The 12599-nt window shown below is 42.4% G+C and overlaps 1 protein-coding gene across 1 annotated transcript in view; it reads right to left on the bottom strand.

Moving 5' to 3' along the window:
* LOC5576000 (nuclear receptor subfamily 2 group F member 1-B) overlaps positions 1-12599 on the bottom strand; it is a 279752-nt gene that overhangs the window by 148539 nt on the left and 118614 nt on the right. The window contains exon 3 of the mRNA XM_021849024.1: positions 1782-2324. Coding sequence (XP_021704716.1) covers positions 1782-2324 — 543 coding nt within the window. The remainder of the gene's footprint in view (positions 1-1781; positions 2325-12599) is intronic.

Below are 12599 nucleotides of genomic sequence, written 5' to 3'. Positions count from 1 at the left end.
TGAAACATGCCGAGACGGCAACACGGTATCGCACTGAGGAGATTTCAAAGCACGTTTTAGGTTATGTCGACGAGACCGGCTTCTTGATGTAAGAGTTCCAACCGAAGCCGTTCCTCTCCGTTTCTGCGATGATGAAGATGGAAATTTCGCGCGCGCGAGACATGAATTCATGTTCCGTGTCTGTTTTGTTTTTACGTTTTTTCGGTGCTTCCTCTGAAGCTGTATCGTCATCTCGAGCGGGCAACGGCAATGGAGTGCATATTTCAACCGTTTCCTGGTTTTGTTCTGCATTTAAGAGTGATGACAACCCTGTGGGCAGGGCTGGGGAATTGGGAAGGGCTGTGTTACGGTGTTTATTTGGAATTTTCGCGCAGAAAATTCCTGCTCGTTTTCTTCTCCGACGCGACGAGAATTGCTTCCCGACGATTACGAGGGGTGAAAGGGAAGATTTATGCCATCGAGGAGTAGTAATCCGATTGAGCAATGTGAAGTTGTAGCTGCAGACTTAACAACCCGAAATCAACGCGACGACGACGGACGGTCTAATTTCTTTACCTACTGCAAATGGTCTCGTTATTTGAATGGGTTCTACCGAGACGGAAACGATCTAAGCAGGCTTCGCGTTCGCGATTTTGTACTACAGCCTACTCCCTAACGTTTCTACCGTGCATTTGAGCTCACTTTAAAGAAATGTAAACCGATACCATAAATGCTCTATAACTAAGCTAAATTAAAACGACGGATTTTCTTACGATTTCGTTAAAACAAACTCGAAGATTTATTGTTCTTGCATTTTGGCTCGGTACAATACGTTCACGAAAAGCTACATCTAACTAAACGTAACGAATAAATTAAATAAATACACCAATAAATAATGGGCTACAAGCTAGCTGATCTATACAGGACAATTACAACGTTTACATCTAGTTAGGTAACAAGTATTACAACGCTTCAAGTGCTACGAATCGAACCGTCATAACACCGCGACTTTGGTCTACAGCTAAGAATCTATCGTCTACTCCACGGGCTGTACGGAGAAAACTTGTACTCGGCACTACTGTTGAGATACTTGGACCCCGAGGTCCCCTGCAGGCTACCGTTCGCGTAAGGGCTAAAGATCCCACCGGAACCGAAGCCGGCCGCTCCGAACGGAGACGAACCGACTCCGTACGGACTGCTGCTGCTCAGATTGACGAAGTCATCCAGCGTTCCATGGTAGGACCGATTCGGGGTCGCCTGGAAGCTGAACAACGATGCCGGCAGGGGTGGAGTCTTGGACTGTGCACTACTGCCGAAAAGGGCACCAACACCGGCTGCTGTGATTGAGTTACCTGCTGTTGCGGTGGAGCCAGATTCACTGGCTTGAGGTAGATTGTTGTTGGCGGTTTTGAGATCGTTGTTGTTCAACGTGGTTGTCGAACTGCTGGAGCTGACGGCGGATGTGGATTCACTGGTGGCAGCCGCGGTAGTTGTTACCGAGGGTGAAGCCAGTGAAGTAGGGGCTTTTTGAGACACCGCCACCGTCAGCGATCCAGACGAGGACGACCCGGAAACGTTGTTGAGCGAGGAGTTCCCGCTGCTGCTATTGGTAGTGTTTATGGAAGTATTTGGTGATAAGCTACTATTGTTAGTTGTGTTAGTGGGTAGTTGAGAGGATAGATGGTACATTTGCATCTGCACCAGATGGATGACATCGGATTCGGATTGCAAGGTTTGGAGTGTGGAGCTGATTTTTGCAAGCAGTGCGTGGACATCTCCGAAGAGATAGTCCAGCATTTTACCTGTTGTGAATAGGACTATTGCTTTCAGACAGGAGTACTCGGCAGAGTCTACGTGCAGCGCCTTCAGTTTCTCGACCTGTTCCTGGAATATCCGGATGTGGTCCATGAAGGCGACCACACGATCGGCGGCCATGGGGGATGCGTGGAGGCCGGCAGCTGCCAGCAGAGGTGCCACGTGCAGTGGCATCGAACACTGAGATGCGTTTAGCACAAACAGTTCAGACCAGACAAGCCTCAGTAGCGCTACTTGATCCGTCACTTGGAGATCCGGAAAGAAGGGGATATTTCGGGCCCACTCAACGGCAGAGAACAGTAACCGTGCTGCCAGTTCACAGATATTGTCGATGCCCATGATGTTATTCGTCTGCATGCACTGCCCGTACCGGGAGGTGGGATACGGTTCCGCCCGGAGTAGTAGCGAGATGTAGGAACTAAGATACGAGTGTCCATTGAAACCGGTGACGGCGTCCCCGTTAGGTATCGAGTACTGGCCATAGGGGAGGCCTGGCGGTTGCGACGGTGGAACGCGACCTCGTTGAACGGCTGCAAGAAAAAACGGAGAAAAAATGAAAGGAAAAAGAGGTTAGAATGATTGTCACCTTCTGAGTGTAAGTGTGTAGAGTTACCCCTGAAGGGTTCCCAGAACAAAAAGACGCAATCGTTGTCGCCGGAATTGATAATCGGCTCATTAGCAATTCAGAGCCATGTGTTGAAAATCGATTAACGCATGCGCGGGCAAGTGTTTTCTTAGAGTCGAGTACCAGGTCTGTCATTTCGTTGCTCAGAGAGCAGCGCGCGATATTGTAATTCAATTTCATTTGTTTAGCCATCGATTTAAATATTCATATTCCAACGAGGGTACTTTTTGTACGGCGCATCGTCGCTGTTGTCGTCGCTACTGTCATTTCCTCGAGCCACTTGAAGGTAAGCTTGGAACGAAGCAGGCCACATCACGACAGCAAAAACAGAATTGGTTGACATAAGCTCTACTACACAGCTCGCCTACTGCGAGTATTATGTTGTAATTGTGATCCACTCTGGGTCGAAGCTTGCTCAACCACAAAAAGTCGTACTAAGCCTTCATTATTGATGATTACGGTCGCAGTAGGCACTGATTACATGCGAGTTGTACTTTGAAACCGTGGCTTATCAATTTGCATGTGAAAAAAAAATGAGGCAGAGTCGGAGCAATATTGATAACACGAAGGGTCGCTATCAATACGCCACACTGGCCGCCATATTGATCCTCGGCGAACTTTGACAGATTGGCGGGCGAATAGCGTGAGAATCTGGCTTATAACCAAGGGGTCATAACATCAACGCCGACTTGGCCGCCACCGCCATCACCTCTCATGAAGATGAGTAATGATGTCAATAAAAATAAAACAAGACTCATTACACTTTTCTCGCGGATCGGCGAATGGCTTGCAAAGCAGCGGCAGCAGGAGAAGAAAAATGACAAGACTTTGTTTTTTGTTGCAGAATGCCGCCTAGCTACGAACGGGCGGCTGGTTTGCGGCGGCGGCGACGGCGGGCAGAGTTGCGAAGAAGTTTCTCGCTTTCTTCGGTGTTGGAATCTCTCTCTTGGACGAGAGGCGAAATTATGTAAATCGCGCTCGGAAGAGAACATGAAATTAACAGAAGTTAACCGATTGCCTTTTGCGGGAGACGAGTGCTGCAAGGCGAGATCGAATCCCTGGACGTTTTTGTTGCGGTTATGGCACTCTATGCCTTGCTGGCGGTGGCGGCTGCTTGTTTAAAAAGATGTAAAGCTGATGTAATGATGATGAATATATTTAGCGAAAATTAGCCGCCGGCAGTATTCGGAAGGAACGGTAATTGAATAAAAATTGAAAAACCGCAACGCGATCGGATTCTGGTAGAGATGGTGGGGCAGGCTTGAACTGGGTTCGCCGCTTCTCTCCAGGCGACGAAAGCATAAATCAGATAATTAAGCTTATTGCTTTTGTTTTCACGGTTTTGCGCTGTCTTGCGAGGGGCGTTTGAGCTCGCTGCGAACCTTCGGGCGGCTAATAAGTTATCGATGGCAGCAGGCGGCTCGCTTTCTCCGCATCGATGATAGGTCGATGCGTCGCGTCGAGTTTTTGCTGATAATCGCCTGCTGCCTTCATATCTCTGTCAAAAATGTGCGTTGTCGATTATTAATGCTGTTCAAAGTGAAATAAAATAGCCGATAAATCTCCGTATTCAGCTCTGCGGCGATGTTTTGTTTGCAGGGAGGGGCATCATCTAAGTGTGCGAACATTTTTTTTTTGTGATAGACGGCGGAATGTTTCCTCCACAAATCATTGGGCGGTGTGTGCATCATAGCCGGCGGCGTATTGGCGGCAAACTCATCGCTCGACAGGTAATTATTTGATTCGTTTGGGTGATTTGTTTTGTCGATGATGACGTAGATGTACGAATACTTTGAATTGCATTGTGAAGAGCAGTGGACAATTTATTTTGTGGTAAGTCGACAATCCTCAACAGTTATTTTTTTTATTTTTCAAAGGTTCTTAAGTTTTTTAGATCACAGTAGGCGTTGGCTGCGAACGGTCGTGTTTTGTTTTTCTGCACGTTATTTTTGTGATCTCGTTTTCCACGTTTTTGCCGATGATATGGCCGGTGCTACGCCATCCAGATTACATTTCGGAAGTGTATATTTCTATATTAGAGGCAAGTTTCCATTGTACTTACTGATACTGATACTGATACATTACTGATTTTTACAAAGCAACATTGATTGGCTACGATGAGACTTGGAAACCGCACACGGAACACAAAATGCACCAACAATTGGAGTTCGTATCTCATTAAAAATGTTGTTTGGATTTAAACCAACCCAAAACTTAAAAAATGAGTAAAAATATGCTCCTGACGTAAGTTTAAGCGTTTGTAAGAAATGAGATAGGGCTATAAAGAGCAAACATTAATTCATTTGGTTCAGGTACGGAATCATGTTGAAGTAACTAAGATTTGAATAAAAACGAGCTTCCATGTTCCAATCAATTGACAGTCAAACGATAAGAATTGGTTTTTAATACTTCCCGCAAAATACAAGCTTTAAAATACAGTTTTATTACACTAGTCCAACTATGACAAACCAAAATGCAGCCATCTTTGTTCGTTGCATCAACTACCGTTTCCGGAAATCGGTTGGTGCCATCCGACAAGATAAGTGAATGTGCAACATCCGACTGCACCAATAACCGGTCCTGTGGGCTTTGTCCAAACATTGTTTCGTTGGCGAAAAAGCGCTGATTTTTCACCTGCCCGAGCATCCTGGTAGATAAGAACGCAAAAAAAAAAAAAAGAGTTGGGTGGAGGTTTTACATGGCTCGTCATCCCCTCTGTTCCCAGTTCCACAACCGCCAATGACTGCGCTTTTTTCGATGCAGATTGGTGTCGTCGATGGAAAAATAATAACGTGAAAAGCGCCGCTCTATCGCGATGAAAAGTTTCCAGCAACGGCCATCAATAATGGCCGCCGTCGACCAATTCAGCGGAACCGGCGAAATTTGAACGGCGGAAACGAGAGTTTGTAATAACTGACAATTTCGACAGCAAAAAGTGTGCTCAATATAAAACGAATAAATTACAGTCCCACGCGCGTTGAACAGGTAGCTGCTGATTTAGATAAGCGGGGACACTTTGCTTTATAAAATATATTCCGTTGACCCGGCGATTGATCCGGAGCGAGGCTGTGACCTTTGATGGAGGTTGTGCGTGCCAATCGGGGTGAATTTATCAGTTTTGTTAGGACAACAGGTGCCCCCTTGGCTTGCTCTGCAAAGCCACCTACGTAGCCGCCACGAGATGGCGCTCCAGTTTGACAGCTCGTGACGAACGGGTTGCTGCGATGGATCGTCGTGCCGAGGGGTATTTGTTTTTAACATCTTTTTCCCGGGAATTTCCCTCGAGTGCTGGAGCACGACAATCACGCCTGCAACGAAACGGTACGGTATGGGCCCATAATGGTGTATACTGGCCACTACTGCCGCTGCACCAGCACCGCCAGCAAATAATTAATTATTTCTGAGTCTCGGATAAACTCGAAACTCACGAAATTAGCTTGGAGCACAACAGCTGAAATCTTCATCTTTCGGACGTCCCCTTGTGCTGGTGTTCCGCATCTACTCCCTGGGAAGGCCATTCCCTGCGAAACATTACTGGACTACGGCGGATGATTCCCAATGTGGTGGAGCGCGCGTGGAATCAAGATTCATGTGTTTTATTTTATTTACTTTATTCGCCCTTCTTTTTCGATTTCGAGTCCGTGGAGGCCGACCCGGGGAGGCGGAACCCATTCGCCTTTCTTTTAATTTGTTCAAACAAGCGCGCAAACTGATTTCCGAACGACACGAACTTTGGCAGGACTCATGTCGGAACAAATCGGATAACGACGACGACACAACACAATAGTAGGCCGATTGGCGTGGGTTCGTCGCCGGTGGACAGGTGGCGCTCTCGGGAGGCGGAGGAATTCATTAACTTTGACAGCTACTCTACGGCTCGATCTTCGTTGTCACGACAACCGATGTCGACCATGTCGACCGCATTCCCATAGAAACAGGATTGGGCAATGGATTCCAACCGTCCAACCAAAATGGCAACAATGTTTCAGCCGAATGCCGACTGCACCATTCCGGTAATTGAAGGGTGAACAAGGGTACCGTTTGTTCGCACCTTTCCAGCTCATCTTGTTACCGATTCCAATTTGCATTGGAATGGCCATCGCCTGCCTCAACGGCAGTGCGATATCATTATCGACTTTGAGCCATTCCGGTGGGATGAGATTGGATTCGGGCCCATTATCCGGGGTAATAACTTATGCGCATCGAGTCAGAGGCTTATTTCAATACGAAATAGAATTCGCACCTTGGACGTCGAGTCCAGCGCTCTCCACAACTGACCGCAAACCCGTCCAGTTATGTTTCGTAATGGTGATTATGAAATTGATTTTATTTAAACCAATTTGGGCCCGGTGCGGTCACTGGCTTGTTGCACGTGTTACTGCCCAGGTCATGGACGTGATTTCAATCAATTCGATCCGCTCGGATTGCGTCCGAATTCCTGCTTGTTGCGGTTTTACCGATTAGCCTTCGCCAATAACACTAAAACGATAAGTTTATATCGTTTTCCAGCTCGTTCAACAGATCCGCGGCAGCGGCACAATGGCAAACATTGTTGAAGCGACCAGTAAGAAAACACTACTTCCACTACAAGATGAGATAAGCTCCACGACTCATTATGTTAAAAATAGCACCGCACCGCACAGAAGAACCTAAAGTAGATTAGCTCCATTATGGCATCGCCAGTGCTGATGTTCGGGGACATTATCTTAAAAACCTCGTCCGCCTGTGCACCAATTCACAACTAAATAGCAACCTAACTGGAAGAAGCACTGGAAGGGGCCCGGCACTTTTTCCCCGACCGACCAAATAACAACCGGGGAAAAGTTTTCCACTGCTCTTGAGAAAAGAGGCATTAAGAATTGTGGATGACGCGGTTGGCTTTCCGGCGAGCTGCTATCAAAGGTGCTTCTGGTGCGTCGTCGTCTTCGTCGTTCTCGTCGTGTTCTTTTACGATCTGCATTTGGGTTTGTTTTATTTAACATAGAACTATACTTTCGAAGAGGGTGAGTGTCTTGCCGGGACAATCTAGTTTTATGCTCGATAAAACTGCATTTGAAATCATGGTTCGTTACTGTTTTGGGACATTTTTGAGGGAAAATGACATTATTAAAGTTATTTGAAACAATCTGTTTTTTCTGCGACAGCTTCGGATGATCATGTGCCCGCAGCTCACTTTCTAGTAGGACTCAAACAATTTGTCATTTGGGTTGTGTAGTTTGACAGCAAATCGATAAGATCGATCATCAAACTTATCAATCAACTGTCAAACGATACTTCAATCGTTAGATCGTTTTATGTCTACCAGAAAGACTATCTTGCTTGTGATGGCTATCAGTCGTCGTTAAAAGCTGGATAAATGCTAATACAGAACTGCACAAGTTAGTGGTCGTGAGATGCTGAATAGTCACAATAATCCAGCTCGATGTATTCAATATACGGTATGATGCCAAAAATGTGCATTGTTACTCGTCCTTTTGACAGATAACCAATAAGATTAGACTGGCCCCTGCCAAGCTTCTTGAATAAGCAAGCCAAACATTGTCGTCGCTCTGTAAACACTAGAATAAGAAAAAACAATAGATTACTTCTTCAATCTGGAATTACCGCCCTACTAGCCTTCTCAGCTTTGTCAATTGACCATTTTTTTGCCATGAGCCTCTGTACGTGCCATAAATTCTTTTGTTCTCATGACTTTTACTGTGCGCCGTGTTTTGGTGCTGTCTCGCTCCCTCTCACGGGCGACTTGAAAACAGGGCGCACAGTAAAAGTTAAACGTTTTATAGCATGCATAGGCTCATTGACGAAGTACTTTATGCCCTAAGCAGTTTGTACCTTTTTGACAGGTAAACGATAACATTGAATATACACGGAGACGGAATTCAACTCAATTTTGGGTTGTTTCAACGCAATTCCGTAGTTGAGCCCAATAACTCAATTTTGGCTAAATTTCCAAGGTCCCCACTAGGTAGTTTGGCTTTAATTCCATTAGACAAATAAACTCAATTTTGGGTTGATTTAACGCAAAACTGAGTTCTTTCGACTCAAACATAAGAAAAGTTGCATTTACCCAAATTTGGCTTATTGGGCCAAAGTACCCCCATTGGGTAGATGCAGCTCTCTCTATTTTTGACAACATTCGTGTGGGAGAAAGAGAAAACCGAGAGATTTTGGGTTGAAACTATAATCGATATACTTAATTTTGGGTAAAGTAAACTCATAAATTAGGTAAAAATATTTCTCCGTGTACATATGACACAAGGGCTGTTGTTAATCTCAACTGGCCGTTTCTTTGGTGAGTTGAGATGCGATGTCGCGCTACACGATAAGTTGTTCATCTGCAACAACCAGACAGCTCACCAATCCATGCCGAAGTGGATCGTGCTGAGTTGTTGAGTTGTGAAGGAGAGCGAAAGAAGGCGCACAAAAGTCTTATTTAACGGCTCCGCAGAAAGCGCGCGCGCACGGAGCGAGACTGACACTCAATTTAAAATGACCGGTCATTATTACTATTAGCAGCTCCACTTATTTTGCAACATATTGCTGTGTCCAAGAATTGACAACAAAACAACAGAATGTTGAAAAATTCACCTGAATAGAGATTTAAAGATTTGATGCAATATTGATGTTACAAGTTGCCTCTTTAGTGAAATCCAATGCTACACAAAAAAAAATATGATTTGAATCATAATATTGTTGAACATATTATTGGAAAAAATCCTTAACTATTCTTGAGGCAATTGCTCTAAAATCCAGAGGGAAAATCCCCTGGGATTCTTTCTTAAATTCTTCTTGAATTTCACCTAAACTCCTTTTGGATTGTTCTGGAAATCTTGAAAACTCCAGTATTTCTGAAGATATCGCTTTGAGATTTCTCCAAACAATTTTATAGAACCTTTCTGGTATTACTTCTAGGATTATTCTAGATATCCCCCTATAATCCTTCTAAACATATTTTTGGGATTTTTGCAGAAATGGTTTTTGCATGTATCTCTTCGGGATTTCTTTTAAAATCCTGGACATTGAATTCTTAGATATTTGTTTTCGGAAATATCACGGAAGTTTTTACCGAAAATCCTGATGCAATTCTACCGGATATTTTGAAAGAAGTCTTCCAATGATTTCCCAGGGCGCTAATAGAAATTCTTCTGGAATTCCTCCGAACCCTGAGATTCTTTCGAATTTTTTTGTAAGATTATTCCGGTAACGAGAATGCCTCTGGATTCTAACGAAAAACATCTGAAATGTTTTCCTTCTGGAATACTTTTGGATATCTTTCAAGGATATTTTCGAAAATCCTTTTGGAATTCTTCTAAAATGCCTCTGTATTCTCTTCGTCAATATTCTTATAATACTTATGGAAACCTTATGGGATTCTTTCGAAAATCTTTCTGAGGATCCTCTGAATACTTCCTTCCAATTTTTTTCGAAGATTCTTCAATAAGTTCTTCTGGAATTACTGCTGATTTTTCAAAAAACTCCGTGTGATTATTCTATGGAGTATCTCACTAGGTTTTTTTCGGAAATTCTTCTGGATTTCTTCCGAAAATCTTGCTTGAAGGTTTCGCAATATCTTTCAAAGATTCTTCCGGGTTTTGCTTCGGGAAGTATTCCTGCTCTTCCGTAAAGCTTCTAAGATTCATTCAGAAACACCATACCATCCAGATATAATTCAAGGATGGTAACTGAAGTTTTCCTGGGCGTCTATCGTGTATTGTTCTGGTATTCTTCCGGAAATACCATTGGGATTCTTCAGAAAATAATTCTAGGACTTTTCCGAATATCTATCTTGACATCTGCTGAAAATCCTTCTGGGAATTGTAGAAGGATTTCCGGGAGAATCCTGAGACAATGAGTCCCATGACAGAAGAATTACAAATGGATTTTTAGTATTTCATAGTGATATTCAAAAGAATCCCAGAAGATATTTCGGAAGAATCCCTGTAAGATTTTTCTGAAATTCTTAGGTTTTTTGGAAGAATTCACTAAGACATCCGGAAGAATTCCTGAAAATTTTCCGGATTAATTCAAGAGCGATGTCCGGAAGAACTCCAGAAAGGTTTAGGGAAGAATTTCATAGGGAATTTCCAGAACTGTTTTAGAGTAACTTTTATATTAGTATTATGAAAGCTTCCGTGAAAATCCCAGTGGTATTCTTTAAGAGTCCCAGAGAAGTTTTCAATAGTGATTTTTTGAATATTAACTTATAATGGAAATTAACTAATAAATAAAAAATCAAGAGCATTCGAAATTTTTCCAGAACATTGAAACAGGATTTCCATTAGCATTGAAGAAAGGCTTCTAGAAAAAAAAAACATTAGGATTTTCAAACAATTTTTGAGGAGATTTCGGAAGAATTTCTGGGAAAATCCTTTAAAAAAAAATCTCCGTAGTAATTTTGTTTTTTTTTTTTATTTCCATAAAAAAGATTGTCAAATAAATCCCCAAGAGACATCTGGAAGAATTTCAACATGATTTCCGGAAGTATTTCATAGGTATTTCCGGAAGAAACCCAAGAATTTGAACGGAATAACCTGACAGTTACCATAGTTTCAGATGGATTCCTGCGAGAATCCCAGAAGAATTGGAATAATCCTGAGAGTATTTAAGAGGGATATCCAAAAAAGTCCCAGGGACATACACGAAAGAATTACTGATGGATTTCTCGAAAAACTTCAGCGGGTTCAATATAATAATTTCGGATGGATTTCCGGAAGACCTCCTGTGGGATTTTTGTAAGAAACTCTGAAAGATTTCTGGAAAAATCTTCAAAAGATATCCAGAAGAATGCCAGATCTTTTTAAAGAATTCCAGTTCTCAGGAAAGCAACCATAGAAACATTTTCGGCAGAATTCCAGTGAAACTTTATGGAAAACCCCGGAAGGATTACATAAAAATCAAAGAAAAATTACCGAGGTAATCCAAAAGTAGGAAGATATTTGGAAAAATCACAGAGCGATCAGAGAGATAACTGTAATAGTTTCAGAAGGATTAACGAAATAAACTGAGAGGAATTTCCGAGATTTTTCTGAAAGAATTCCAGAAGGGTTTTTCGGAATAAGCTCACAGCGATTCTTGGAAGATTTTCTGTACAATCACAACTAAATTACAACAGGAATTCCAGAAGCATTTCCGAAATAATCCAAAAAGGATTTTTGGACGGAACAGCTCGAGATAAGTTTATGAAAGAACTGTAGAGGGATTTCCCGATAAATTTTAGAAGGTTTCCATGAGGATTATCGGAAGACTTCCGAGATTTTTGGGATAATTCCAGTGAAAAAATAATAATAATAGAAAAATAATCATTAATGCATAAACTTTAGTTATTCGTTTTTTATCGTCAGTGTTCAATCACAATGAATTGTTATTTTTTCCGTGCACTATTTCGAGAAGTGCAACAACCGCGCTACACCCGATGAATCCTATGCAACAAAAATTGTCGGCGCTATCCGTCAAATTCACTCACCAAAACCATTTTGGTGAATGTAACAACACAGCTACAGGCTTTCAACCAAAACTGATCTAGATTGAAACTGATTGTCATCGTTTATAAAAAGTGGATGTGAAAGATTTTTTTAATAGTTGTATCACAATTTTTACGCAAATGGGAAGTATGCACTTCAACAGAAAAGTAATTGCCTATCTAGATGCGTGGGAAATTTCTTGCAAGAAATGCTTGAGAAAAGCATTTTTCTTTGATCGCAGTACGCAATTGAAAAGAAATGTCAATATAAATGGGGCTCACTGTAGAAAATTTCTCGACCAATTCTATCCGCAGAAATTTTTACTTTTCTTGAGCTAAACAGCATACTTAGCTTAATGGTTGTCAACTGAACGTATTTTCCCCTAAAACTAGAAGTGATCTTACTGAGAAAATATGGAAAACCACTATACTGATTCTTTAGAGCGCCAATGGCTGGCACAAGCTTACTCGCTTCCATATAAAAGTCAAACAATCTGACGTTTGACTTAGGTCTGGAAATACTGATTGACACAAACCAAACGTCAGATTGTTTGATCCCTTTCAGAAAGAGATCGTGCACGTGGCAGCCATTAGCGATAGTCAAAAGAACTAGATAAAAAAGCTTATAACTGTAATTTTTCATCTACATCAAATTAAGCTAATAACTGATTGTTAAACAACTGAAAATGGGGTAAAAAGGTAATTTGTTTATGTTAATCT

Source organism: Aedes aegypti, chromosome 3 (genome assembly GCF_002204515.2).
Source record: "Aedes aegypti strain LVP_AGWG chromosome 3, AaegL5.0 Primary Assembly, whole genome shotgun sequence".
Classification (NCBI taxonomy): Eukaryota; Metazoa; Arthropoda; class Insecta; order Diptera; family Culicidae; genus Aedes; species Aedes aegypti.
This window is presented reverse-complemented; position numbering and strand designations above follow the sequence as displayed.